This window comes from Patagioenas fasciata, chromosome 1 (assembly GCF_037038585.1).
Source record: "Patagioenas fasciata isolate bPatFas1 chromosome 1, bPatFas1.hap1, whole genome shotgun sequence".
Classification (NCBI taxonomy): domain Eukaryota; kingdom Metazoa; phylum Chordata; class Aves; order Columbiformes; family Columbidae; genus Patagioenas; species Patagioenas fasciata.
This window is the reverse complement of record NC_092520.1, coordinates 69521662-69549314: the sequence shown is the minus strand read 5'-3', so window position 1 is coordinate 69549314 and position 27653 is coordinate 69521662. Positions and strand designations below refer to the sequence as shown.

The 27653-nt window shown below is 41.3% G+C and overlaps 1 protein-coding gene across 2 annotated transcripts in view; it reads right to left on the bottom strand.

Annotated features, from left to right (window-relative positions):
- Positions 1 to 302: 302 nt before the first annotated feature.
- Positions 303 to 27653, bottom strand: part of AFF3 (ALF transcription elongation factor 3) — a 333175-nt gene continuing 305824 nt past the window's right edge. For both annotated transcript variants that reach the window (XM_065829465.2, XM_071808326.1), the window contains exons 15-21: positions 16896 to 16959; positions 13675 to 13811; positions 11625 to 11696; positions 8862 to 8955; positions 4700 to 4749; positions 4353 to 4567; positions 303 to 3001 (exon numbers count right to left, since the gene is read on the bottom strand). In XM_065829465.2, the coding sequence (XP_065685537.2) occupies positions 2880 to 3001; positions 4353 to 4567; positions 4700 to 4749; positions 8862 to 8955; positions 11625 to 11696; positions 13675 to 13811; positions 16896 to 16959 (754 nt within the window). In that variant the 3' untranslated portion in view covers positions 303 to 2879. The remainder of the gene's footprint in view (positions 3002 to 4352; positions 4568 to 4699; positions 4750 to 8861; positions 8956 to 11624; positions 11697 to 13674; positions 13812 to 16895; positions 16960 to 27653) is intronic.

Sequence of the window (27653 nt, the reverse complement as noted above, 5' to 3'; positions counted from 1 at the left end):
ATAGCAAAGAGTCTACACAGAAGAGTATTCTATTCTAAATAACCTCACCAAAATAGTAGAGCTGCAAAAACCCCTGTGGAGAGAAGGCCAAAACCTCTAATCCACTTATATGTCTAGTTGGTTTAAATGGCTGCTACTTCATCCTGTTACACCACCAGAAGTTAAGGCTCAGTGTGCTCATCAGACAACACAGATGATGCAAGCACAAAACCCCAAAACAAGCGTGTTTTTCCATGGAAACAATGGGTATTTTAGCTGGAATAATTCAATATAAGAACAACGTACAGGAAAGGACAATCATCTACAGGAGATCCTTAGTATTTGGAAATGTTACAACAGGACAGCATTAATTCTTGCATTTCTTTGAAGTTTCTTGACGTATTACATCCATACAAAGAGTTCATTGTGATTAAGAAAAATATCCCGATCTTAGTAAAATAAACATACTTCAAAGTTCCATACTTGAAACTTAAATGCCACACAGGCAATAAAACTAAACTCCATTTAAGGCAAGTAATATATGTAGCTTCTAAAATTCCTCAACATTAAATAGTAGTAAGGGCTCCCAAACTCCCAAACTTATCTGAAGATAAACATCATAGGCACCATCAAAGAAAACAGAAGCTAATCTAAATGGAATTTCACTTTTCTGATCTGAGGAGAAGTCCCACAGTACCTTCATATGGTATTGACGCAGCTGACAGAATTGGTTGCTACTAGCCTGGTGAACCATGGCAGGCTTCCACAGCCAAAGATCAGGCAAGTGATAAACAGAAAGGCACCGATCAAGTTTTCCGCGATACTTGAGACCGAACAAATTGTGTTCCTTCTGGGGCAGGCAACAGACAGATTTAAGAGTGACAGAAGGACTTGGAGGATGTGTATTTTGTCATTTGAAGGCAGGTTCACCCTTCAAGCCAACCACAACAGTAGCACTCAAATCCGTGCTAAGAGGTGACCACAGCCTGAGCTCCGGACTTCTTTTGAGGGGGAAGTATCTGAGCGCCAATGGACATGTAAATATTGGCCTAGGATGGCTTGGGTCTGAGCAGTCCCTTGGTAGCTGCTCCGCTGAGCTGCTTCAAAGAACGGGGTGAATGCTCTGAGTCTGAGCAATAGATGGAGTCTTGGTAAGCAGCCTTGACAAAAAGAAACAAAAAAATAATTGGGCCTCAGTGTGCTCTCAAGCCCATTCTTTGTCACAGGGTACATACAACCTGTGTTACCAAAGATATTCTACTGAGAAGATGTGCTGCATTATTATTGTTTTTTTTTCTTCCCCAAATAAGGCTTTTCAAAAACAGAGGATTTTCCTTCAGCAGCAAGGACCAGTCAATCAACCATTGATATCAGTGCCTACTTGTACTTGTGTATTCTATTGAAAGAGTCTTTTGTACTCACGTTTCCTTAATATGTAAGTAAATTAAATTAGAAAACAACAATCAAAGAGTCCAACCAGTGACTCAGACAAGAACAGTCCATCAAAAGTCACTGGAGCTGCTGACTTGAGTAATGGCTGCAAATCTGATTGCAAAAAAATTATACATATTTTCAATACAGAAAAAGAAAACTAAGTCTGTGAAAACCACTGAAAATGAATAAAAATGCACTGAATGCAAGCACAGTTGATATGAACTGGCCTTGACCTCAGCTGACCCAAATGAAACTCCAATTATTGTGGGATTAATTCTTCTGGCATGAAAAACACAGCCTGTCAACAGGACCTGAAAACTTCCCAGAATCAAGAAACGTTAAAGCCTAGTTGAGGATTATGCATGAAGAGTGAGAGGATTATGATAGGAAACAGTTCTTAGCCTGATGAGCAGCAAACTCAGCTTCCCAGATAAAGGAAATTGCATGTAATGCTCCCATACAGCCTAGAAGAAAATGCTGCAAGCTTCTGCTAGATGAAAAAGATATGGAAGTCAAAATCTGTGGGATGAAGCTTTCCCATGCAAAGCCAACAACTGTTACAGATATCTCTCTGTCTCTCTGTGTGTATGCAGCTTTAATTAACACATTTTCTTACTAAGTGGATTGCAGTTTGCCATATTTTTTCATTTGCATATTTACCGTCAGTAACAGAATGCAATTTTTCACCATCTCTTTTAAGTTTTTGCTATCAGCATATCTGTTTTCAGGCTTTTTGCTTGATATTGTAGGTTATACTGTTGGTGAGGAGCTGAACAAGAGGTAAAGTTATTTAAAAAGACAGGAGATAAAGAAAGGCATGCAATTTGTTGCAACTTATTGCACATGAAGAAATGCTGTCTTATTTCAACTTAATGCGGATTACACAACTCCTCTGTGTGCCCCAGCAGGGAAGTAACACGGAGATGGCACATTGATATAGAAACTTCTGTGACGTGTCCATGCTCGCAGTGAAAGTTCTCCGTGACTATGATCTGCTCTCGTTCATTCCAGTTCAGGAAAGCCCTTGTGTATGTGCTCAAGCTCTGCTGAAGTCAATGGGATTTCAGTACAAGCTTAACATTAAGAATCTATTGAGAGCTTTCCTGAATAGGGATCTGTGCTTATTGCACTTGGTTCAATCAACCCATGAGATTTTGGTTTCTGAGTTTTTCAGCACAAGAATAGAAAAGGTATATTTTGTGCATTAGGATCAGTTCTTTCTAGTATTTCTAGTGTATGAAAATGTTTGGAGAGTGGTACAGAACAATTCATTCTGAAGAGACATCGTTGTATATTGTACATATGCACATATACATGTCTACGGTCAGAAAAATTTTGCTCAATATTGAAGAAATATTCACCTTTGTTTGGATCAATGCTGTGGCTGACTATTTCTGTAGCACAGTGTCCAGAATAACTGAATTATCCATGAAAGGTATACTGTCCGTCTGAGTGGCACACAGTCATTATGACAAGTGAGCACTACTCCGCACCCAGTGAAGTCCTTGTTGAGTGTACTGAACTAAATGCTCCATACTGCTGTGCAAGGTGATAGGTCCCATCAATGCATCCAGGTCGTTAAAAAAATCTACAGGGAAAAAAATAGATTCAGCATCAGAACAGTGAAGCTGTATTTGCTACTTGTCACCCTTTAATAGATTTTATTCTCTTGCAAATTGAGTCAGGCTGAACATTTCATGGGAATGAAAGTTTAGTGCTGCTGAGATTAATTTTAAAGCCTTGTGGTTCATGATGTTACAGGCTGATGCACAACAATTTTCTTTTTAAAGAACAAAACAGTGAGTTCTTTGGCTTTGCTTTTCATTAATTTCCATTGAGTCTTCATAAAGCAAACACATGCTGGGCAAGATTTATTTTGAGATTAAGGACAACTAAATCAAAGTCTACACAAGTGTCTATCTATATATATGCTAGATATTTAAGCTACCATGACAGAAAAATAGAGGCCTGTACAACACGGCCAAGACAGCCTGAAGAGTAATTTGGCTAACTAGCCACTAGGAACTTAATTCTGTTGCCTACTTAGAGGCATATAGTGCCCACTTGAGATGCTCTCAGGCAGTTGATACATATAGCCTGGCATGATACGTGGCAGATCTAACACAGGATGTACAGGAGATTTCCGGAGTGGCAGTGTAGGTAAGGATACCTCAAATAGCACTTGGCAGCTATGGTTAGGCAACTGAATTGTACCCCTGTCTCGCCTTTAGGGTGAGCTGAACAGCTCTCTGAACGCTGTTGTTTGTATAGAACAAAGCTCCATCAACGGCAACTGGAGATTAGTCCCCCAACTCGTATATATACAAACCTACACTTAGATACCCTCATTTTGATTTGAATCCTGCCCACGCCCCTGCCTTAAATACATAAATTAGCCTGAAACCAAGGAACACTTTATCAAGTTAGATGCTGTGGCACTTGCTCATGGAAACCATTTCAGCTGAAAGAAGTTTGCCCTCAACAGGGAGTGAGGTACTTCATTCCCATCTGTGTCTGCTTGGATGTGGGGAGGGCCAGGGGTTTTTAATTCCTTCTGCAGAAGGGAAGTGTGCCTCTGCTGTTTGATGTGGTCTGGATAAATATAGCCCATCCAGCTCCATGACTTTGGGGGGCAGGAAGCTGCCTTGCCTCCCACAAACCTTTCTCTCCAGAATGACATAGATGGCAGTGAATGCTACTCACAGCTATATCTGTGACCTGTCTGTCACCAGTCCTGACCAGCCAAATAAAGAAAAAATTTAGATACTTCTGAGGATGACAGCCATCAAAATTTCCTTTAAGGGCTGTTTTGGAACTGACCGGAAGCAGACTGAAGAAAAAATTACCTCTGCAGACAGGTTTCCTATCAAAATAGCTGTTTTCCTGATTAAAACCACGTGTCAGTCTTCTAGAACAGTCAACTACCTTGCATCACTCACCTCTGTTTTCCTTGGCCAGGTTGTCAGCCATCTCCCAGTAGTCATAGCTGTGCAGGATGCTGTTGGTGATGCTGACATGGTTGGCAGCCATCTGGTGAATGCGCTGCGGGATGCTGATGATAGGAGATGGGGAAGGGGCCCCTGTGCTCCCTTGGGATCCTACAGAGCTAACTGGAGAAGGGCTAGGGGACATGGGTGATGGAGTTCCTGTGCTCCTGGAAACAGATGTTAATACAGTTACTTAAAAGGGTTTTGGGATTAAAAAACATGAGAATATCAGATCATACTTCAGGTAGGAAAACATAATTTCTGACCATCAAGCTGATGTAAGTTTCTGCATGACTTACTTTCCACTGGCACCCCAAGGAGATGGGTTCTGAGCAGCTTTTGATGAATTCTGTAAAGAAAAAAATAATTCACAATGCATATAATTTGTCTAAGAGTATGAAATGAAGAAATGTAAGCAGTATGAAAGTAAAAAAAATGTAAAGAAAAAAGTTGTGCAGATAGAAGTATTTCAAGTCTCATGATGCAATAAACCTACTCAGCCTAGCTTGGTGTTGTGATGAAGCAGTTCTGCAGCACAAAATCACATCAGTCTATTAAACGCCCTAGGATGGGGAGTGGTTAGGAAAACATGTCAGCTGAAACTGAATCTTTTCACAGAAACTCTGGAAGTTCAGAAGAAAGTGCTGCCAGGACTGTTTTTGAGGTTTAACACAGAATTTCTTGTGATAGAGAGAAGACAAATGTCATTGTCCCAGGACCTGTGAGACTGTGCAAGTCTGCTCAGCCTGGCTGACCACAGGGGTGTGAATCTGAGGCTCCTTCAGCTCAGGTGGGTGTTTTAGCCACCAGGCTCAAGAATCTCTCTCACGATTGCTCCTCTTGTGGCTCTTCCCCTTGGTCTGAATATGGCAGCATTCACGGGGCTGGAAAGACTGCCCTTGTAGAGTGGTGGTTCTTCTAGCTGAAGGGTGACCCAGACCCCCCAGAAGGGGACATTAGATCATACAGCGTGATCTCTTGTACCTCTGCAGTCATGAAGACTCTCACTGGTGTACCGTGCGTAGGCCGAATAACTTAACTGCTTGAAGAGAGGTACCTTGTACAAGCGCTACATTTACAGAGCATGAGAAATTCAGGAATTCACAATAATGAGAACTGAATAGCTAAAATTATTCCAGTAGTTAATCTAGAAGAGCTGGTGGGAATTTACTGGCAGGTTCCTGCCCATTTAACCTGTGGAAAAACTCTTCCGCTCTCCCAAATGCTGTGACTGACTTAATCTTGAGCCAGTGACAAAGGAGGATGTAAAAACCAGACGTCTAAAACCCAAAACTTTTCTGGTCCATCCCATCTAGCCTCATGTTCAACAATGGCCAGTTTCTAATTTTTCAGACGAAAGTGACCACCTCGCACCCTCCCCAGGAACCGTACATCCAGTTAATTGTGTGCTGGGGTACGACCCTCCCTTCTTGACAACCATGGGAAACCAAGAGAAGTCCTGCAGCTTATGGTCTGTTTACAGATACTATTTAAATGGAAGGCTGCAGGTGTTGGAAGCTGCAGGAGTTACAAGCATTAACAGCAGTACAAAAATTCTTGATCTCCCATGGCTTCAGAAGGAAAAATGACCAACTAGGGGCTTCAGAGCTTCGCAGATTTCAAGGCCAGAGGTAATCCGCCAGGACACTCAGTCTGCAATTTCTATTTTCCACCAATCATGGAGCTTCTACCAGAAGCTAAATTACTTTTAAAATTTATTATATTTGATTTTTAAAAAAGGATAGCTAGTCACAGAGAAATACTAAAATGCTATTTATTCTCCTTGTTGTCCTGCATCCTGTGTTAGGAAAACATTCTGTTTCAGGGTTTCAAGAATTAATTTTCTTAACTTCAGTGCTAGTTTGGAGGTTTTGTTGGTCCAGCTCCAGCAGTACTGCATTCCACGTAGTATTATCAGCTGTTTCCATATAATGATCCTATCCTCTCTTAAACTGTTCTTCAGTAAACTGGATACATCTCCTGAGCCTTTCTTCAAAAAGTTTGTTTTCTCAGTTTTGCTGTGTCCTCTGAACTGCCTCTCCTGTTCCCACATCTTTCACGTGCACACCAACACTGGCTGTATTTTAGCAGCGATCACATCAGTGCTGTGTGTGCCCTGTAATTCTTCCTGCATTGTGACACTGGGCCTTCTACGTCCCTGGTAAGTGGTGTGAAAAATAAGGTTTGGATGGGTGCTCTTCCTTCAATCAATGGTGTTGGTGGTAGTGACAATAAACCATGAGACAACACCATTGATTGAAGGAAGAGCACCCATCCAAACCTTATTTTTTAAGGTGTGAAAGGATAAAAAAGAAAGTTTCACATTTACTATCCTAAATAGAAACAACCTGAGAATCCTTGTCATTTACTCCTCTTACAGAATAGTTGCTTTTTTTTTTTTAAATTTTATTTTCTGATTTCTTTTATTTTCTGGTCTCAGAACTACTGGCCTTCATCTTTCTAGTGTAATGGAAACTGAGCACATGTTATTTACTTACAGAGCTGGAGGCAGGAAAATACGAGAATTAGAGTTAAGGATACTTGTGCTGTAAATTTAACTAGCCTCTGTCTTACTTTATAACTTCCCACACCTTTTTTGTCATGTTTTAGGTATATTACCCCTTTCAGTTCTGCACCAGAAAGGTGAGGATAAGGATTCTAAAAAGACTGTAATGTTGTGAGGGCCCAACTCTTATCCCACTGTGCTTACTGCTACCCATTCTCCCAGTTTCTTTATGCTCTTAAATGTGTCCAGCCCCTGAATATCTGTGGCTTCTTTTTGCCTCTCTGCTGCATTCATTTTTTTTTTTTTTTTAATATATAATAGAAATAAAATACTTAAAGGGAAACTTAAATAATAATTTTTGCTTTCTAAAAGAAAAGTGTGTTTAGTATTTCCTGCAAATGCGTATGACAAGGTTTAAAAATCTTTCTTTGATTGATAATGTATGTGGAAGTTCTTAATGCAGTCAGCATTTTATGTCACTTGGTTTTGAAAGCTTTTAGATACCAAATATGAAATGAGTGGAGAATTGGCTTGTTTTCCACTGAAAATTATAGCAAATGGATTTTTTTCCATTTTTACTCTCAAAGGTGAGAATACTTTCTAATGTGAAACTACACTATCATTATATCACCAGGAGCTCTGCAAAAAAACAAGCTCATCTTTGCAATAGCAGAATATAAGTCCATTTTATGTTTGCTGTGAAACAGTTTCTGTCTGCTAGCAGGAGACATTTTACATGGTTGAGAGCCTGACCGTCCTGTTCTTAATGCAGGTATTCTCTGAACTGGTAAAGAAAAATAAAGCGCTGTAATAAGCACATATTTCTTTCCCCTCAAATCAGGTCATTGTTAGAGAAACATAATGTGTCGAATTATATATTGCTAAATTTTTAGAAGCAATTACAGTGACTTCAATTTCAGTTTGACAATAACGGATCTGTCAGTTTCCTTCACCGTCTTTGTGTGTTCAGAATCTGGTCATGAGCATTCCTGCTTGTATTTGGATTTTTTTCTTATTAACAAAATGTCAAAGGATGTTTTTCATTTCAAGACACCTCCTTCTGCAAAAAAAACCCACCAACAGATGAACCCTGTGTTCAAAGACAAATGGCTGTTCAGGTCCCCCAAAAGAGATTGTCTTAAAGCTTGTACATATGTACCTTTTTTTAATTAGAAAGATAAAGGCTGGTTTTGTGTTTGGAGATGAAATACTGGATGGATTGACTGCTAGATGAGCTCCACCTGAAAGGTTTTGCTCTTGAGATACATCCCACAGAAAGGTTGCCAGTCAGATAAAATACATTAAAATACTTTTAATGATTTCCTGTCTTATTCAAAACAACCAGGGTTTGAACCTGGCAGGCAGTGGAAAATGGAAGCGGTAGCAGGAAGGGGAAGACAGCAATGCTGTGGCAAGTACATGGCAGGTGGTTTGGTTGCCCTCCGATGCTTTGGTACAAGTCCCACTGAATTCAGCGTGGGCTGTTTTCCTGTTCCTTGGGTAAGAACATGTCCCAGTGCCCCATCCTACCTACCGGTGCTGCTACGTGGAAGCCCTGCAGCTGAGGACTGATTTAGATCAAAGTCTTCAACTCGCAGGTAGTCTAGTGGGAGGCGTAATCCTGGAAGGGATTCTTAGAACAAAATCTGCAAAACCTATTCACAACAGAGCTGGATAGCGCTAGAAAATTGACCAAGAATAAGCTGAAAATACTTATTTGTTAAGTGCAATAAATTTCTGATCCTTCATCAAGGGACATGGTGTGTATTTTGCAAAAAGGACCATTGTGAAGACAACTGAACTGACTAGACATCAGGTGTTGCTATGGGACTCTACGGTAAAACTCTACTGGCTTCACTGGGGAAGAACTAAGCCCAGCACAGCTACTGTTCTAGTAAGATGCTGTATTTCCTATAATGACACACTGATCTAAAATCATGTCATAAAGAATGCACCTTGAAATACTCAATAAGCGCTTTTGAATACTTGACCGCATGGTCTCTCTTGAGTCGGAACATCCTCCAGTAGAGAAGGGCCAGGCAGCGGTAACTAGAATGAAACAGAGAGCAGAAGGTAAAGCATGTCCGCTGAACAGAAATCCCAATTAATTATCTTAAAATTCTCAAACTAACATGGAGTGGAAGGCTGACAGCACCTGGCTTAAGGTTTTTATCACCTTTTGTTCACAGTACTTCACACTTTGTCATGGATTCATGAGCAAGACCAGGTCACACTGACAAATGCTACCAGTGAGGTACCAAATAAACCATACTCAGAAGGGTGTGCAGGGTTGGGTCCCCAGGTCTTGACTCTGACTTGAAGTCTGCAGATTTAGCCAAAGACCTATCCCAAGAAAAGGTCATTACAGGCCTGGAACCCAGTGTATGTATTTGTTTGTATTTCTTGTTATAAATGCAAAGGCAGCCTTTTGGGATATCTAACAGCCTGGAGTCTCTATAATGAACTAGAAATATAAAGGGTGTATTTTGTGTACACCTGGTGGCCTCTTCCAGCAGCTGGAGATAGCTGGGAAACAGGGAAACCTTGGGCCTGCCAAGATTTCACTGGCCAAGCTCCTTTGTGGGAAGCCAGAACAGAGACTGTGTTGGAGCCTGGAGGTTATTCCTAGGCCACCTGCCTGATTTGTTCCCCAGAGGAAACCGGTAGTGGGCTGAAAACCTTAACAAGCTCTACTGGAACTGTTTGCCCCCGTGCTCCTCGTTAGTCTGCAGAGTGCCACACACCTTTAATGCTATGTAATTAAATGAGAGTAATAGCCATTAACTATAATTATACATCACAATAACTGATAATCAGCATTCAGGACACACAAACTCTTTTATTTTCTACAGGCTTTAGGTGTACTGGTCTATTTTGTGAATCAAGAATCACCACCACCTCTTCCCAGCAACATTTTTGATCAGCAAGTGTGGGATTGTCCCATGGTAATACAGTTTTAGAAGCAAAAAAATGGTGTTTTGCTTGTCCTTTGGCAGCAGTGGCCTTATTTTTAAAAGCAGTCTTTAGTCTTTGAGCCAACCTAAAGCACCAGAAGGGAGGGAAGCACAGAGTACTCCCCATCAAGTATCCCTTGAAAAGACAAGGGGTAATGGTTTTAAACTAAAGGAGAGGAGATTTGGGTCAGACATGAGGAAGAAATTTTTTACACTGAGGGTGGTGAAACACTGGCCCAGGTTGCCCAGAGAGGTGGTAGATGCCCCATCCCTGGAGACATTCCAGGCCAGGCTGGACGGGGCTCTGAGCAACCTGATCTAGTTGCAGATGTCCCTGCTCATTGCAGGGGTGGGACTAGATGATGTTTGAAGGTCCCTTCCAACCCAAACTGTTCTATGATTCAGTGATCTCCCCACTCCCAGGAGGTGCTCAAACCTCAGCAACCCCCCTCGGATAAACCAATAGCGCTTGAAAAAAAATATCCCAGGCAGGGTTTCTCAGCTGCTTTGCCTCCTGCTCTGAAAGCAGAGGTGGAACTTCTTACTTTGTGCCGCTGGAGGGCAGTGTCTCCTCAGGAGAAAGGGAGGCGGGCGCTGCCTGGCAGCCGGCCCGGCGGGCGCTGGGAGCAGCCGGGGGACGCGGTGGCCTCGAAGCCACCATAACTCTCCCTCTGTCACCTTCACAGGTACAGCGCATATGCAAATGGTGTCAGCGCATCTGCTGGCTGGCAGACGGTGAGTTAGGATCGCTATTCATCGCCCAGAGAAGGCACCGGCTGTTTTCCCTCGCTCTGACCTTTCTGCTGAAACAGATGCAGCGGCTCCGTGAATTGGGATGTGGCTCCGCACACACCGAAGCGCTCTGGCAGTTCTGAGCAGCCCTTCATGTAATATGGCTTTTTTTTTTTTTTTTTTTTTTTTTAAAGCGTTCTTCAGTCGTTTTCCCACCTAAGCATTTTTAAAGCAATTGCCACGAATGCATTCTGTGCTCCTCCTGATGGCACAACAAGCCGGTGACAAAGAAAGGGCATTTTAAAAATAAATCACATCTCCGAATATATATATTTTTATTTTTAAATACAAATGATCCATTTGGACTCCTTATTTGTGAAGGCTAAAGATGCATTTAATTTGGATTTTTAACAGATGGTTAATAGATGTTAAAAACACACTTGCTGATTGTAAATGTCCGCTTACTGAGAATCAGTGACCATGTAATAGGTATTTTATGTATCAACTACATAGATATTAAATTAAAATCTGATTTTAATAACATTTTAGTATTTTACTAGCATCAGTAACCACCCTATAGAATCTAAGGTGCGTGCATATATATATCTAGAAACCTCAATTTAGAAGGTAATCCAAGAGGCTTAATTATCACCATCAGCGTAGCTCCCTTCATATAATGTAAATATAATTTATGATTATTGAGCCTAAAATGTCAGCCACAAAAGAAATTACCAAGCTATCGGTACAAAAGTACATCACTCATAAAAACAACAAACCATCAGGCACTTAAAAATTAATTACGCTGACGCACCATAGCTGACCTGTCACAGTCAATAAGTATGAATTGCTTATTTACAGAGACAGAATGCAGACCTGGTACAGTGATACAAGGGCTGGACCTTCCCGAAGCAAAAAGTATTCTCTTAATTTCAATAGACAACAAAATCCTATCTGACTGCACCCAGCATCTGACTTCCAAGAACTGGCTCACTGCAGAAAAGAAGCCTTTTGAGGAAATCTTGATCTACTAACCATAATGCTGCCAGCTGTTTGTCTTCTGGCGTGGCGTTGGGGCCTGAGTGGGTTTTTAGTCTCACTGCATACCTTCAGCAAAAGGAAAAAAGCCAGTGTGAGTTACCTGAGACAGCTTTATATTACTGATGAGAGAGATAAGCTGGCCAAAGTAATTTGATCTGCCCCCTTATATATACTTGCTCAAGTCACCAGACATAGAGGTGCTTTTTCTGGTTGTGTTTTGGAGCTGTTTTGCCATTAGCAGTGCCTCCCTGCACTCTTGAAACAGCAGTAACTCCCTTGTCAGTCCAGAGGGCAGCCTAGCTGGTGAGCTGATGCTGTCCTACCGAAATAACCTCTGCTGCTGCTGTGGAGACCCAGTTACACAGAGTTCATGCAGAAAGGTTTTCCCAGTGTTTGAAGGCAGACAGCCTGCCTCGAAGCTGGTGCTGCCCTTGCTCTGCCAGTTTCTGAGCGTGTCTACCCAGATTTGGTCCTCCAAGCAGAGCACAGCGGAGGGGGAACATGTGGCTCAGAGCTATTTTTGCTCGTGTGACATTACATTCAAATTCTATAAATATTAAACATCCACAGAGGTAGCACTGCTGTTTCAACAGTGTATGTGCTACGCAATCACGAATTAGCTTCTGGAAACATCGGCTTCCAGCTTAATACCTGAACAATGGACAAGGTTAGGACAACACACAGCACTTCTGGGCTTGCTTCCAGAAAAATACCTGTTCCCCATAATTAGCTTCTTGTGTCTTTTCCTTATCTTTGCTTTCAAACTTTAATTTCAATACTTGGACAAAGATTCGGTATGAACAGTTTGTTTCAACAGGCATACCTAGCTAAGCACTTATTTTTCTGAGCTGCAGCAAGTGAGATCAACAGCAATTCACACTACAACACAACCACAGCTACACACATTATTGAAAGCTACAGATCTGCAAGCAAAATTCATTTCCAGAGTTAGGACCACATATTTACTCTCATGAGAAAAGACAGAGCAGACAAAGAGCTTTCTGCCTTTCGAAAAAAAAGAAGGGGAGAATTTCAGAGATGGGATGTACTATTTTCTCACTTAAAAAAAATAAATTGATTTTGTTTAATAACCTTCCAGTTCGAAAACTGGCCTCAGTCCACTGAAATGCATGAGAAGACAGCCCTAAGTGGAATAAAATGCCAACGGAATTGTTAACATGCAAGAAAATCATTGCATCAACACAAAGTTCAAAAGAATGCAATTGTTTTAGAAGCTTTGCTCCATTATGAATATGATTAAAGATTAAAATGTTTTATTTCCTACAAACTTAGTCCTGACAAGAGCTGTGTGGTTGGCTGCCCAGAGGAACGATGCCATGGTCACTAACAGCACAGCTTTCCCTGCTGGTGTGGCTGGTCTCGCTCTCTTGCAAGGAGACTCACTCAGCTGCTGGGATGATTTGGACCTTTGTGTTCTCTGCCAACACTGTTGATAATGTTAACTATTGGTACCAACTATAAAGGAGAGAAATTTTCTTCATAGGTATTGATTTTTAGGTTAATCTGTTCAGAGAGCCATGAAGGTGACTAAATGTAGGGGTCTGCTTCAATGTGAGCTGGACTCCAGTGGCTACAGCAGGACCATACACACCAAGGGGACCTTGAGTCTCCATTTGCCTGTCATTGTTCACATCTTCTTTCAGGCAACCATTAAACTGCAGTCTTAAACACGTTGCAACATTTTGCAAACTACCACTCCATGAAAATGTTTTGGCATTATGTATTATTATTTTTCCCTTTCAAGTAGCACAGAACCTATACCATGAAACTCTTGAAGTAACTTGCAACTTGAGTAATAGGAAAAATATTACAAGCTTTTTTTTTTTTTTTTCATTCTATGCAGTTCCCAAATTTAATTTTGATAGAAATCACAGATAATACATACATATTACATATGACTGACTACGCACTTGGGAGGACCTCACTTCTCCCCTTCTACCCTATCTAGGGAATTATGTGATAATGTAGATGAGCATGTTTGCATAAACAGAGTAACCCCTGAGGTCATCTCCTCCCTTCCTACCTGATGAGTTCAACTGTTTCTGAATACATTGTATAAGGGGATTTAGATTCCATTGGGCCTTGTTCCATTGCATTTCCACACTCAATAAATGATAGTGCTGCTTCTGCATAATTCAGTGCCTTTCCAAACTTTTCCACCTAGAGGGAAAAAATAAGGACAGAGAGAAATAGTGTAATCATCAAGATATGCTTACATTTTATGGGATTTTCTCAACATAAATTGTAAACTTGACACAAGTTGGTATATATTCAGATTCACAAATTTTCCTAAGAGAAAGCTAAAACACATCAAACCCTGTGCCTCAGTGAAAATTTTAAGATACAGAATGTAGAGCTGAAAAAGGTTACAAAACATTATTTGGTCCACACTCTTGTATCCAAAGAAGAATCAACTCTGTCCATGACATTCGTGACAGATCTTTGTCAAAGTTTGTCCACATTGCTGGAAATTTCACAAACTCATCAGGCCTTTTGTTTCAGCTTTCATTAAAAATGGTTTCACATGTATTTGCGAACATAGTTTTTCATCACTCAGCAAAGAACAGCAATGATTATCGTGAACTAAGAGAATGAGAAATAATACTTTTGACTAGTAACTTTCTTATTCAAAGGCTCATTTCTGTTCTTATGTCTTCTTTAGCCCTGTTATTTTCAGCCCTGCTTGACCATCCTCTCCTCTTGTCAGGAATTTGCTTTCTGTATCCTCCTCCTCTTTCAGACATTGCTGTGCTCCCTCATCCTTCTTCCTTGCCCAATTTCTTCTCCTATTTCAGTACTTTTTCGACTCTGTGTGTGTGTATTTGTAAACTTAGACACACACACGTACATATATGTCCTCAACAATGGTGTATATGCAAATGTGCACATAATTTTCGTATGTGTACACTTACATACCACTTATCTGCTCTCAGAATTTCATTTTTGACGTGGATGGAGGTGAATCATACTAACACCTCTGATTTTTCTTTCCTTCAGTCAGAACTCCTGCAGTACATAAAGCCCGTTAATGGACAAGATGCATTTGGTTGAAATCTGATGCACACAGTGAAAGGTTAATGGACCTTATTCTTTTCCAAGGGCTAAAGATTTTAAATAGTAACTTTGGAATGGCACACTGGCTTCAATCTATTTTAGGTTCTTATATGACTCCCATTGTGATCATACTGGAGAACTTCACAAACTTTTTACTATATTTCTCTCCCTGACGCTCTTGTGTGAGTGAAAGTGCTATTATCCCAATTTCACAGATGGGGGACTAAGGAGCAGAGAGACTTAGAGTAATTTTCAGGCTGCTCACTCGGTAAGTGCCTATGTTAGATATTGCAGTGCCAAAGTAGCAGGTATTGAGCCCAGCAAGGTGATTCAAAGTGCATGGGGGCACTTTGGCAATATGGCAATTCCTCCAGGATCCCTACAGAGTCAATGAGGGAGAGGACGTACCTGCAAAGAGTGATTCACAAGGTGTAAGGTGCCAGTTCACTGTGTATAGAACCTGAATGTGAAGGATAGTTCAATCACATAACACTGATGAGAGGCTATTTAAACTCTGCCTAAGTGACTCTCATGTAGGAAACTTGTGGCAGAGCAGAGAATAATGCTTGCTCCTCCTGTTTCTGGGAGTCTACCATAAAAACATTTCTCTTTGGGCTAAGAATTTCCTTTGCATATTAAGTGATTTTTTCCACTCTGTTTAAAGCAACACACTAAAATGCACCATTTGTACTTCTCCACAATATTTTCTGATTTAAGACTCACTTTAGAGTAATATGGAACTGAATAAACCATGGAAATTTGTGCTAATAAACTCAGGTAGAGTGTAAAACTTGGTGTTTGTGTCCTAAATTAAGGGCCTGCTTCTGCTTCCTCGGCCTTTTTGCATTCTGTACAGCTGAGAAAAAGAGGTGAGGAAACAGAGGCTCTAAGCTACCTTTCTTCTTCCTGCTGGGGGAACAACAAAATGTCTGTGTGACAGAGCAAGGCAGGGCTGCAGCTACTCCCACCTGCAAGACAGCCCTATTAATGCAGGGTCCCACCCCATACATTGCATCTGTCATTCCAGAAGCCCACTATTTTCAAGGCTGTGCTAGCTTATTCATAGTGCTGGACAAACGTAGCCTTGGAGAAAGCTGAGAGACAGCTAAGCAGAGATCTCTTGGAGCACTGTGTACTTCGTTGCACCCATTTAGCACTCAGTACAGAAGAGACATGGACCTGTTGCAGAGAGTCCAGAGGAGGCCACAAAAATGAACAGAAGGCTGAAACAGCTTTGCTGTGAGGACAGGCTGAGAGAGTTGGCGTAGTTCAGCCTGGAGAAGGTTACAGGGAGACCTTATTGCGGTCTTTCAGTACTTAAAAGAGGCCTATAAGAAAGATGGGGACAGACTTTTTAGCAGGGCCTGTTGTGATAGGACAAGGGAAAATGGCTATAAACTAAAGGAGGGGAGATTCAGGCCAGATGTGAGGAAGAAATTTTTCACAATGAGGGTGGTGAAACACTGGCCCAGGTTGCCCAGAGAGGTGGGAGATGCCCCATCCCTGGAGACATTCCAGGCCAGGCTGGACGGGGCTCTGAGCAACCTGATCTAGTTGCAGATGTCCCTGATCATTGCAGGGGGGCTGGACTAGGGGACCTTTAAAGGTCCCTTTCAACCCAAGCTATTATATGATTCCATGATTCTATGATTTGTTAGAAAAGACAAGCATCTCTTTAGTGCTTTATATAACTTTAGATTCCCCTTCCTTAATAAGGTGTTCCTCTAGCGTTATGCAGATTCCATGTGTGCTTCTGATGACGTTAGAAGAGGTCTGCTATGAAACCAGAATTCTTTTGGCACTGAAGAGCCAAAGCTCTTTAAAAAAATACAAATAACTCAGCCACTAGACCAAATTTGGGGATACAATTATAGGACCTAGCCAGCTAGTTAAAATGAAAAGATAGGTATGTTTACCCCTTACACAGCCTCCATTACTATAGTTACTAATTAAAGCAAAGGAATAAATGGAAATTTTTATTTATCCAGGCCTTTATCTCAGTAAGTCATTATTTGTTAAGTCATAGTTTATTGGGCTATGAACATTTGATTATATAAACATTTCTTAATTTAACAAGCCTAGCCATCCTTATAATAGATTTTATAATTACCCCAGCAATACTGCACTGATGAAGAAACTGCATTACAAAAATAATTTGGAGCAACATAACTGGAAAGAAAATATTCTCACCATTGCATCTGCTTTATGCTTCTTCCGTTTAGCTTCCTGCATAAAGTAATCTGCATTGCGTGGCCTACCAGGGGAAAATAAGAAGACATTTTATTATTTTCCGAGGTGCAGAATATTTTCAAGTTATTTTTCCCTTCTTTTAAACCTGATTTGCAAACATTTTTTATGAAGAAAATACACTTATCATGTAACCGTGCATCTTCTCTTTCCAAATTGCTGCCTGTGGAGACAATAGCATTTATGGCTGTTCTCATTCTTTAGAAGTCAGTGATTCAAAGCAGAAAAAAAATCTAATAAAATGTGTTTTTATGGATTATATAAACTGCTTCCCAAATTAGTGCAGTTCTGATCTGCAAAACAGATGCAAGTGTTAAGGAGAACAGGTTATTCCATCTTCTCCTCTCCCTGGTCCTTGCTTACCTCTTTTTCTACTCCTCTTTCCACGTTGTTGTCATTTGCCTTGGCTTCTTCCCCCTCTCAAAACAAGTGTGTGTTTAATCTCTCCACTTTGAAAACACATATTGAACCTGCTTGTCTCTACAACTACCATCTCACCCCCCTTCTCTCTCTTATCTGCAAGCACGCTGAGAGTGCTGTTTACTTTTGCTGCCTGGAGTTCATCTCTGATTCAGTGCTGGGCCGTGTGCTGCAATTCTGCTGGCGTTCCTCGTGACAACTTCTCCATTGATTTCTCCTCAAACAGACCTCGGAGACTCCATCCCTTCCTTAACCTGTCTGACCTACTGACTGCAGGGCAGAAATTCAACTGCTGTCTCTGTGCTGTAATTCACAAGTCCATTTCTGATCCAGACAGTCACTTGCATTCAAAATGAAAACGCAAACTGATGTCTTCTTGGCAATGTCTGGTCACCACCTCAGTGAGCTCCTCATGGCTGAAGCAAATTTCTTCCTCTCCTCCCACAAGCTCTACCTATTGCACCTTTTTCGGTCACTGTGAAGAATAGTCATTTGCCATGTCATTTCAGGCCATAACCTTGCATCTGCCATTGTTACCTCTCATAAAAGTCTTCACATTTCCTGAGCCTGCAGATTCTTACAGTCTCATATATGTGGGAGATGGCCACCTTTTTTCTCCACTCAGTTAACATACGTTTGTCCTTCTTCTTCTCAGCTCATACTGTGGTTACTGCCATGTCTTTAGCTTTCTCAGAGGAGGACGTTTTGACTTGCAAAATAATTTCCTAAGTATTGGTAGGAGTGTCATCCCTTTGCCTTTGTCAAACAAATCTGAGATATTACTGAGTAGTCAGTGTAAATTCTGTTTTTACTCTTCATGCTTTTAAATGCTTGGTTTGTAAATGACATGGTGTTATTGCTACTTAGCAATCTGTTGTAGGTTAACCCCTGTGGGCAGATAAGCTAAAGGGGAAAGAACTGGAAGGATAAAAGTGAGAAAACTCATGGCTTGAGATAAAAACACACTAATAGGTAAAGCAAGGCAAAATAAGGAAGCACTGCTTCCCACAGGCAGGCAGGTGATCAGCCATCTCCAGGAAAGCCGGACCCCATCACACTTGGGAAAACAAATGCCATCACTCCAACCACCTCCTCCTTTATCCTTCTTCCCTCAGCTTTAATTGGTGAGCATGACATCATATGATCTGGAACATCCTTCTGGTCAGTTGCAGTCCAGAGGGGTCAGCTGTCCCAGCTGTGTTGCCTCCCAGCTTCTTGTGCACCCCCAGCGTCCTCGCTGGTGGGGTGGTGTGAGGAACAGAAAAGGCCTTGATGCTGTGCAAGCCCTGCTCAGCAGTAGCTAAAACATCCCTGTGTTACAAACACTGTTTTGGTCACAAATCCAAAACACAGCACCATACCAGCTACTATGAAGAAAATTAACTCTATCCCAGTCCTAACCAATACACAGTCCTAACTAGAGTTTTGAAATTGAGATTTCTCAGCACACTTCTTTAAAAAAAACCCGATGTTTTATGCGAGTTAGAGAAGATGCAGGTCTAAAAACTGAAGTCAATGGGATGGATGAGTAAAACATTTTAACTGAAACCAGTAAGAACATGCTCAGATCCATAACTGAGATCAGTGGGAGCAAGGGGGAGCTTCTTGACAAAAGACAACAACCAAATATACTCCCTTGAGATCATAAGGCTTTCTGGCAGTGCATTTTCTTAGTCCCTTTCCTTCTACTTATGTGCACACAGATTTAAGGACATTCAGTTGCATCATGGAAGGTTAGTGAACCTCATTTTGAAGAAAAGTAAGGCTGAATATCGCTAGATGGAGATAAAATTTGAAGTCCATGTAATTTTGAATTACTTCTGCCTTAAAAAGATTGTTGATATGAAGAAAAACAGCTCCTTTGCCCAATTTTCTTTAAAATTTTGTTCTCTCTCACAGTGGAATTTTCCCCAGCTTACTCTAGCCAGCAAGTCAGAACGGGGACTAAAGACCAGTTTGTGTCCCTGTATCTCATAACTTACCACATTTGCAAATACTTCCTATGCCCAGCAAGATGCTAACATTATCTTAATAATACAAAGCATGTGGCTGTGGCCTTGGTCAATTATGAAATATTAGACATGGAAACAGTGATAGCTTGATGAAGAAAAATAACTATATTTTCAGAACCATTGGAAGAATTCTTAAAAAAAATTGAGTCAGTCTTGTCTCTTGTGCAATGCCCTAGGTAAGATGGTTAATCATGAAGTGCCAAAAAGCAAAGCAAAGCAGAGCAAATTAACAAAACAGTGGTCTCATCTCTCTGAAATGATCAAAGTGATGAACCTTTACATGAACCTTTCAAACTCAGGTCATTAAAATACGTCCTTTGCAACAGACACAAACATGTATCACCCAGCACTATGTGTATAATTTGCTTCTTTGAAGCATGGTAAGAGGCTGTAAAAACAAAGTGAGATAACACAATGTAATTATGGTCTGCTTATAAATAAGTTAATTGTAAAATGGTTTTCCACTTGTAGCAGGATTTATTCTCCCAAGTTATGATTGGCAAGAAGCAGGAACATTACTGACCCAAGAAGCTTGATTTGAGGGCCCTGCTGTGGGGCGGTTAACCACAATGCAATATATATAAAAAAGAAACTATTAAGAGACCATTTTAAAGCAAAGCATATATATTGTCCTTGTGAATGTTTAAGCATTTCCATAGGAAAAAGACAAGGTTAATTTATAAATTAGGGGATACCAACAGAAATTAAGATTTATTCAGAAAAAACAGATAGGATATGTTTTCTTCTAGTTTCTTAAACATAGCTTCTTCAACAGTGTTAACAAACATGCCAAGTCAAATTCTGATCTCTTTATGCCATCTATGAAATACTACTTTTCAGTTTATCACTACATGTTAATAAACTTTCTATTCGGATTACTAATGTGCATGTTGGGTGAAAACGGAAAGCTGAAATGTCCTATAGATTTAGTATATGTTTATATACATTGTGTGCATTTCTTATATCATTTTAATAACAAAATAAGGATGTGCCTGCTTTTATCTTTTCTTTTTTTCCCTAATGAGAAAGATGTCATATTCAGCTTTGTCTAGGTTCTTACTGCACATGAACTCAACTTGTCTTTCCAAATCCAGTATACTAGCTGAAAGTATTATGAAGTAAAAAGCAAACAAATAAAGACCCCCTTTCCCCCCAACAATAGAAATAACCCTCTCTTCTATAGACTCCTTGAAGATAACAGGTCACCTCAGCTCACAGACATATGAAGATGCATGAGAAAGATGATGAAGAAATTAATTACTCAGGCTCGCTCTTTTGCATACTGCACATTTTGTATCTCTGAAGTTTACAAAAGATTGTTAATCATATTCTGATTTTACAGTGACTGAGAACTCTTATCTGTTACAAACTTTAAGGTTAGTCCAGATTTCCTCTGTAACTTGACTTTTTTAGACTGGATAATCTGCAGGTAATCTCATTGCATGCTAACTTCAGATACTATATGCTACCGTTGAGCAGTATCTTGAGGAGAAGCAAATCTTTTTTCGCACTGATAAGATTCAGAAAGATCTGTGGCTGAACTCCTTTTCACATCTTTGATTTAAGGTTTGCAGTCCCTTTGCAGATCACAGCCTTGCTACAGCCTGAGGAACCAGGAAACAGGGACGATTTCTACAGGGTTAAATTGGTACCAGGCTGCTGGTTGAACTGGAGTGGATGTGAATAGCAGAAGCAGCACTGGAGTCTCTTTCTTAGGCTAAAACGGTTACTTGTCATGAATGTAAACTGAAGTCCCATGGAAAGTTATTCAGAGACTTCTGGTTTGCAGACAATTGAGTCAGATTTTCCTCTTAAGTTATTTACAACAGTGTGTATCTTTTGGTGTCAGCACTGTCACTCCAGATTTACAAACAGATTTCAGGCCTCTTAACAAAAAAAAAAAAGAAGTCTGACTTCAAATTAACAGGTACAAATAAGTGTTTTATCTGTATTAATAATCTTGACTGCACAAGAAAGTATTTTATTTCTGAATATCTGATTGTTGGTACTTTTAGAAATATAGTCCTCTTCAACAAAGCCAAAAAGGAGTTCTAATACACTGCTCTAATGCATCTCGTATATCTCTCTGAAAGGCAAGAGAAAGACACGTAAAGTGCCAGTGCCAACTAAGTCAGGCTGCTGGTGAATTCTCCCTGGGATCAAGTATCATTATGTGAAACTGGCTGCTCTCGAGGAGAATTTACCCTGCTATGTCGATTGGGGAAAGCAATCAAGTACCGCTGGAACCAGTTCAACGCATTCTCAGTCAACACTAGCCAGTCACCTAGGCACTGCAACAGAATCCCGCCTTTGACAGAATAACCCCCCCATGGTGAGATCTGATAGTACAAACAAGGCCAGGCTTCCTTTTCAGCCACGGCATTCAAGCCGTTTATGACTTTGACAAGGGCAGCCTCAGTGGCACGGCTGTGGCCGAGTCCAGGAGAAAATTTATCAGACAATCCGCTACTGTCCAGGATTTCTCTCGCTAGCCCCGTCACCGCTTTCTCCGGGAGCTTGTTGAAAACCAGCAGGAAAGATGGCATTTCCATTGCTTATCATGTTGGCGCGGGAACCCAGCGTGAGGCGAGATGGCTGCAGGCATGGTAATTACTCCCCTTCCCAAGCAGCCTTCAGAATTTCCAGGCTGTTGAGCTCCTTGGAGTGGTGTTACAATTATCCAGGTGAAATGCTTGTGTGTGTGTATGTGTTTCTCACCCTCTCATCCTATTTAGCTCCACGCCATTACAAGCGCATCTCTGCCACCTTTGTCTTTTGCTGCCTTCTCGGAATTTCATTTACTCCAGTTTAGCAGATAATTGCAAAAATGTAAACTCGCACCATAAAAACAGGGAAGAGAATCAAACAAAGTGAATCAATAAAAGCCTTACTTCACACAGTAATTTATCAGCATCTACTGCGACATAATCTCCTTGGAACTAAGCACAACCGCTGGTATTTACAGAGCACGATGTAGCTTAGACTCCAATATACAATTTTAATTATAACTGCATTCAAAATCACATTTTTCATCTAATTTTTATATTTTATACAAACGAAATACTAAACTATAGCATTTTCTGCTTCATTTACATAATCTATCACTTGTACATTATTTCTTACTGTGGTATGGTGCTTTATGAGGATACATTAAAAAAACTAATAAAAGTTCAATTAAACATCATAAATGTAGCCGAGTGCATATTTTAATACCCTTCAGAGATAATTCTGCTGAAGTGTTATAAAAGAACAAACTAGTGCTTCCTCAGTGTACAACAACTGCTCATAATAAAAGCAGCTTAAATCGTAATTCTAAATATAGGACCAGTTTCACAACTTCAGTAATTTAGAACCTAAAAAAATCAGTGTGCTGGAAGAAAGAACAGGGAAATAAGTGACTTTAAAGTCAGACGTAGGGGAAAATCAGAACAAACTGGCATAGTCAGGGTTAGCCTATGTCCAGGTTTTAAAGCTGTACCAGTAGGCCCTTAACTTTCAGTCCAAAAAGAGAAGAAAATTCTGTAAGAGGAAGAAAACCTCATAAAGTGAAAGGCAGGTATATACAGCTCTGCCTATTTGCTGTTTCATACTGGCACGCATGTCAGGAGCACATCTGACATGTTATAGATAAGGGTGGGCAAAGGACAGAGCTGAAGCTGGGGAGCATGTATTATTATACAAAATAGTGTTCTCAGTATCATGGCCTTCTGCCCATTCCATAACTTAAAATAAATGCCATTTTATGGGACGTGGCACTGCTGTGTCTGGAGCATGGCACACATGGTGGCATACAAGGTGGGGGAGAGTCCATGGCACTGTACAAGGTGGCTACCCAGGTTTGGGAGTCACGCTCACTATGGTAGAGCCAGTAGGTCAGTAGAGTTCAGTAGAGGAGCATGTAATATATGTGGAGAGGGCAGAGAGGGTATTTGTGACCAAAAGGTAATATTACAGGCATTTCAGAAAGACAAGGACAAAGGATCTGAGTGAAGTCAGGCCGAATGTAAGAAAAAATTACTCAATCACACAACAACTACTATCTTGTTGAGCTTAGTAAAGCAATAGCTTAGGTTAGATGAATAGTACAGATACCTAGAGATGGAGCTACTATTGCAAACACCAGAAGACCAAATTAAAGCATGGTACCTAATTTAAATGAAGGAAGATCAAATAAGTGGGGATTCATATTCTGGCTAAATGCAAAATCCCCCAGACTAACCACATCACAGAATCACAGAATGTTAGGGATTGGAAGGGACTTCGAAAGATCATATAGTCCAATCCCCCTGCTGGAGCAGGAACACCTAGATGAGGTTACACAGGAAGGCATCCAGGCGGGTTTTGAATATGTCCAGAGAAGGAGACTCCCCAACTCCCCTGGGCAGCCTGTTCCAGTGTTCTGTTACCCTCACTGAGAAGACATTTCTTCTCATACTTAAGTGGAACCTCCTGTGTTCCAGTTTGTACTCATTGCCCCTTGTCCTATCACTGGTTGTCACCGAGAAGAGCCTGGCTCCATCCTCGTGACACTCACCCTTTATATATTTGTAAACATTAATGAGGTCACCCCTTAGTCTTCTCCAAGCTAAAGAGACCCAGCTCCCTCAGCCTTTCCTCATAAGACATATGCTCCACTCCCTTAATCATCTTTGTTGCCCTGCGCTGGACTCTCTCCAGCAGTTCCCTGTCCTTCTTGAACTGAGGGGCCCAGAACTGGACACAAAATTCCAGGTGTGGTCTCACCAGGGCAGAGTAGAGGGGAAGGAGGACCTCTCTTGACCTACTAACCACCCCCCTTCCAATACACCCCAGGATGCCATTGGCCTTCCTGGCCACAAGGGCACAGTGCTGGCTCATGGTCATCCTGCTGTCCACCAGGACCCCAGGTCCCTTTCCCCTACACTGCTCTCTAATAGGTCATTCCCCAACTTATACTGGAACCTGGAGTTGTTCCTACCCAGATGTAAGACTCTACACTTGCCCTTGTCATATTTCATTAAATTTCTGTCCAGCCAACTCTCCAGCCTGTCCAGGTCTCGCTGGATGGCAGCACAGCCTTCTGGCATTTCAGCCACTCCTCCCAGCTTGGTGTCATCAGCAAACTTGCTGATAGTACGTTCTATTCCCTCATCCAAATCATTGATTAATATATTGAATAGTACTGGTCCCAGTACCGACCCTTGAGGCACTCCACTAGATACAGGCCTCCAACTAGACTCTGCCCCATTGACCACAATTCTCCGGCTTCTTTCCTTCAGCCAGTTCACAGTCCACCTCACTACCCAATCCTCCAGATCACACTTCCTCAGTTTAGCAGCAAGGATACTGCAGGAGACTATGTCAAATGCTTTACTGAAATCAAGATAGACCACATCCACTGCTTTGCCATCATCTATCCACCTGGTCATGTCCTCATAAAGAGCTATGAGGTTGGTTAAGCACGACTTCTCCTTGGTGAAGCCACATTGTCTGCCTCTAATGACCCTCTTATCCTTGATATGCCTTGAAATGGCACCAAAGATAAGTTGTTCCATCACCTTTCCAGGGATGGAGGTGAGGCTGACCGGTCTATAGCTACCCGGTGTATAGTTACATCAATGTAGTTAAATATAGGAGACCAAGAGAAAGAGTCAAAATCCACTACAAATTCGTGGGCATGACCCAGACTCATGACTTCAATGGTGTCTATGTGAAATCAATACCTAGAACAAAACATGCAAGGGCAAAGTGCACCTGTGAAGGGAGGAATGATAGAACTTTTAACAATAGACACTTGAGCTTCTGTATTAAAAGCAGAAGGGGAAAAACATTACATCCTTGCAGATAAATTATGATCGCCTCTTTTCTTGTATGTTCAATAGATACTCTGCAATCAACCCAGGGAGGTTGTGGAGTCTCCCTCCCTGGAGACATTCAAGGCTCGCCTGGACACATTCCTGTGTGACCTCACCTAGGTGTTCCTGCTCCAGCGGAGGGATTGGACTAGATGATCTTTCGAGGTCCCTTCCAATCCCAAACATACTGTGATACTGTGATACTGTGAACTGACCTTTCTTGAAGGTGAGGTGAAAGCCTTTACAGTCAGAAGTAGAGAGAGAAGGCATGACCATAGTAGTGCAGATTTTTATTGGTTTAAAATGCCACAGAATCACATCCTGAATTCCCAAGAGGAAGGTGAAAAACAAAGGCAGAAAGACCTTTCTGGGAGAGGGGCTACCTGGCAGCCAGCTCTGATGTTCCCAGCTGTGATGAGTGAGAAGCCAAGGTATGGGTGAAAAATGTTGAGTGACAGCACATGTGAAACCTGAGTCAATGCATTGGGAATCTATGCTGAAAGGAGCAGGTGATCCTGAAACAAAGACTCTGTCCAGGGCTCTGTCCTGCAATGCTTTTCCAAGAAACTTCAGTAATCATAGGATTTGAAAGAAAACATAACAAAGCACTAGAAGACCAGGAAAGCATCTGATAAGGATTCTGAGAATTCGTATTCCTCATGTGCATTAAGTCACCAGAGCCCCTCTCCATCTCCATGACTCATTGTTGGTTGTCAAGATGAACAGGGTACTCCCAGACTAAACATGAGTTTGAACAGTTAACCTGTGCTTCTTGAGGCTAAAGTGGTTATGATCATTTGCTAGTTATCACTGGAATATAAAAATATCCTTTATGTATTGAAAGATCTATTTCCTTGGGGTACCGCAGCCTTTGTGCCCTAGAGTCATTACAGTGAGCCTTCTTGTCCAAAGGGAAACTTCTGGGTAACTATATGGTGGAAAACGGATTTCAAGCACATTTTTCAAATGTATGTGAAGGTATTTTCCACTGCCACAGGGACAGCAAAGCTGACCTAGGAATTAAGCTGCAAATAGAGGCATTAGAACATCTTTTACACACAACACCTATGAATCCTGGCATTAAGGATGATGAAAACTTACACTGCTTTGTGATCTGGCACAAGACAAACTCTGAGTTACACTGGGATGGATGTTTACTTCTTTGAGGAGAAACCAATGTTTTCTACCTAAGGAAACAAGCTCTGTCAAGAACGAAAGGTAAGGGAGAATGATAAACACCATGGGAGGCTGGCTGAGACTTCCTCATATTCAGTACAAGAACTAGATTAGCCAAAGAGCTGCAGGGTTTGGAGGCTGCTTAGCACCTGCTGTAGGCTCATCCCTCACCAGTTACAGAGGTGAGGAAAGACTGGGAGAGACTGGTGGGAGAGACTGTTCTCTCCTATCTGAAAGATTCAGCTCTGCTGCTGGGACCTGGAGGAGCGTTTGCTGAGCCTGATTAGAAGACTTTTGTCTTGCTCATTGTTATGATTCACTGTGGACTAAAGATATTTTCTAGTCAAGATGTAGAGTAAGAAAAAGGTGAACCAAAATAAATTGATGCAAACAAATCCTCTTTCCTGAGTGGCAAAATTATTAGAGGCTGTTTTGTATCGGAGTCTGTCAGTAAAACAATTCCTTGGCTGTGTCTGTGCAAGTGAAATAAGCAGGGCAGGGTACCAGCTCTATAGATCATCTGTGCTCTTTAATTGCTAATACTCTCCCTGGCGTAGTTTTAAACTTGGTCCCAGACTGCTTGGGCACAGCTGGGGACAGTACAGGCCAGGGATTGCTCTCAGGAAGTGGTGAGTGTTCTTCGTTTTGGGGAGTGAAGACAGTTATACTTCTATAAATTATATAATTATATAAACATAAGCAGTGCTGGACCACTTACCCATAGGAACAGAGGAGGGGCATGGATGTAGCCTGTAAGCTCAAATGAGGTCCACAGCTCTGTCTTTTATTTGAATACAGGGAATGGTGGCTATAAATTCTTTACCCTGTGAGAACCTCTTGCTAGAGCTGATTAAACATTTATTTCCCACCAGATCAAGCTCTCAGAAAATGTCCCTAAAAAGAAAGGGGGTAGGAGGTCTTGCAGAGAAGAGGTAGCTTAATTATCTAATCATGGAAGCAGTGTCTGCTAATAGTTTAATGTTATTTTCTCATGGGCAGTGTACACATGAGAAAATTCAGTGCCACAGGTAAGAAGGAGAGGAAGAATGGGATGGTCAGATGAAGTCTTTACATCCCCCAAAAGCCAAGGAACTGGGAACAGTCCAAAATAAGCATATGAATTTGTGAAGGACTTAGTGTAGTAGATGTTGGTCTATCTGACCAGTGTTTTTTTCGATTGCTGATGAGAAGAAAGAGGAGCCAAACTCTTTTCCTTAACTGTGCTCCTGAGGTTCTACTCAGCACTACAAAAGTACTTC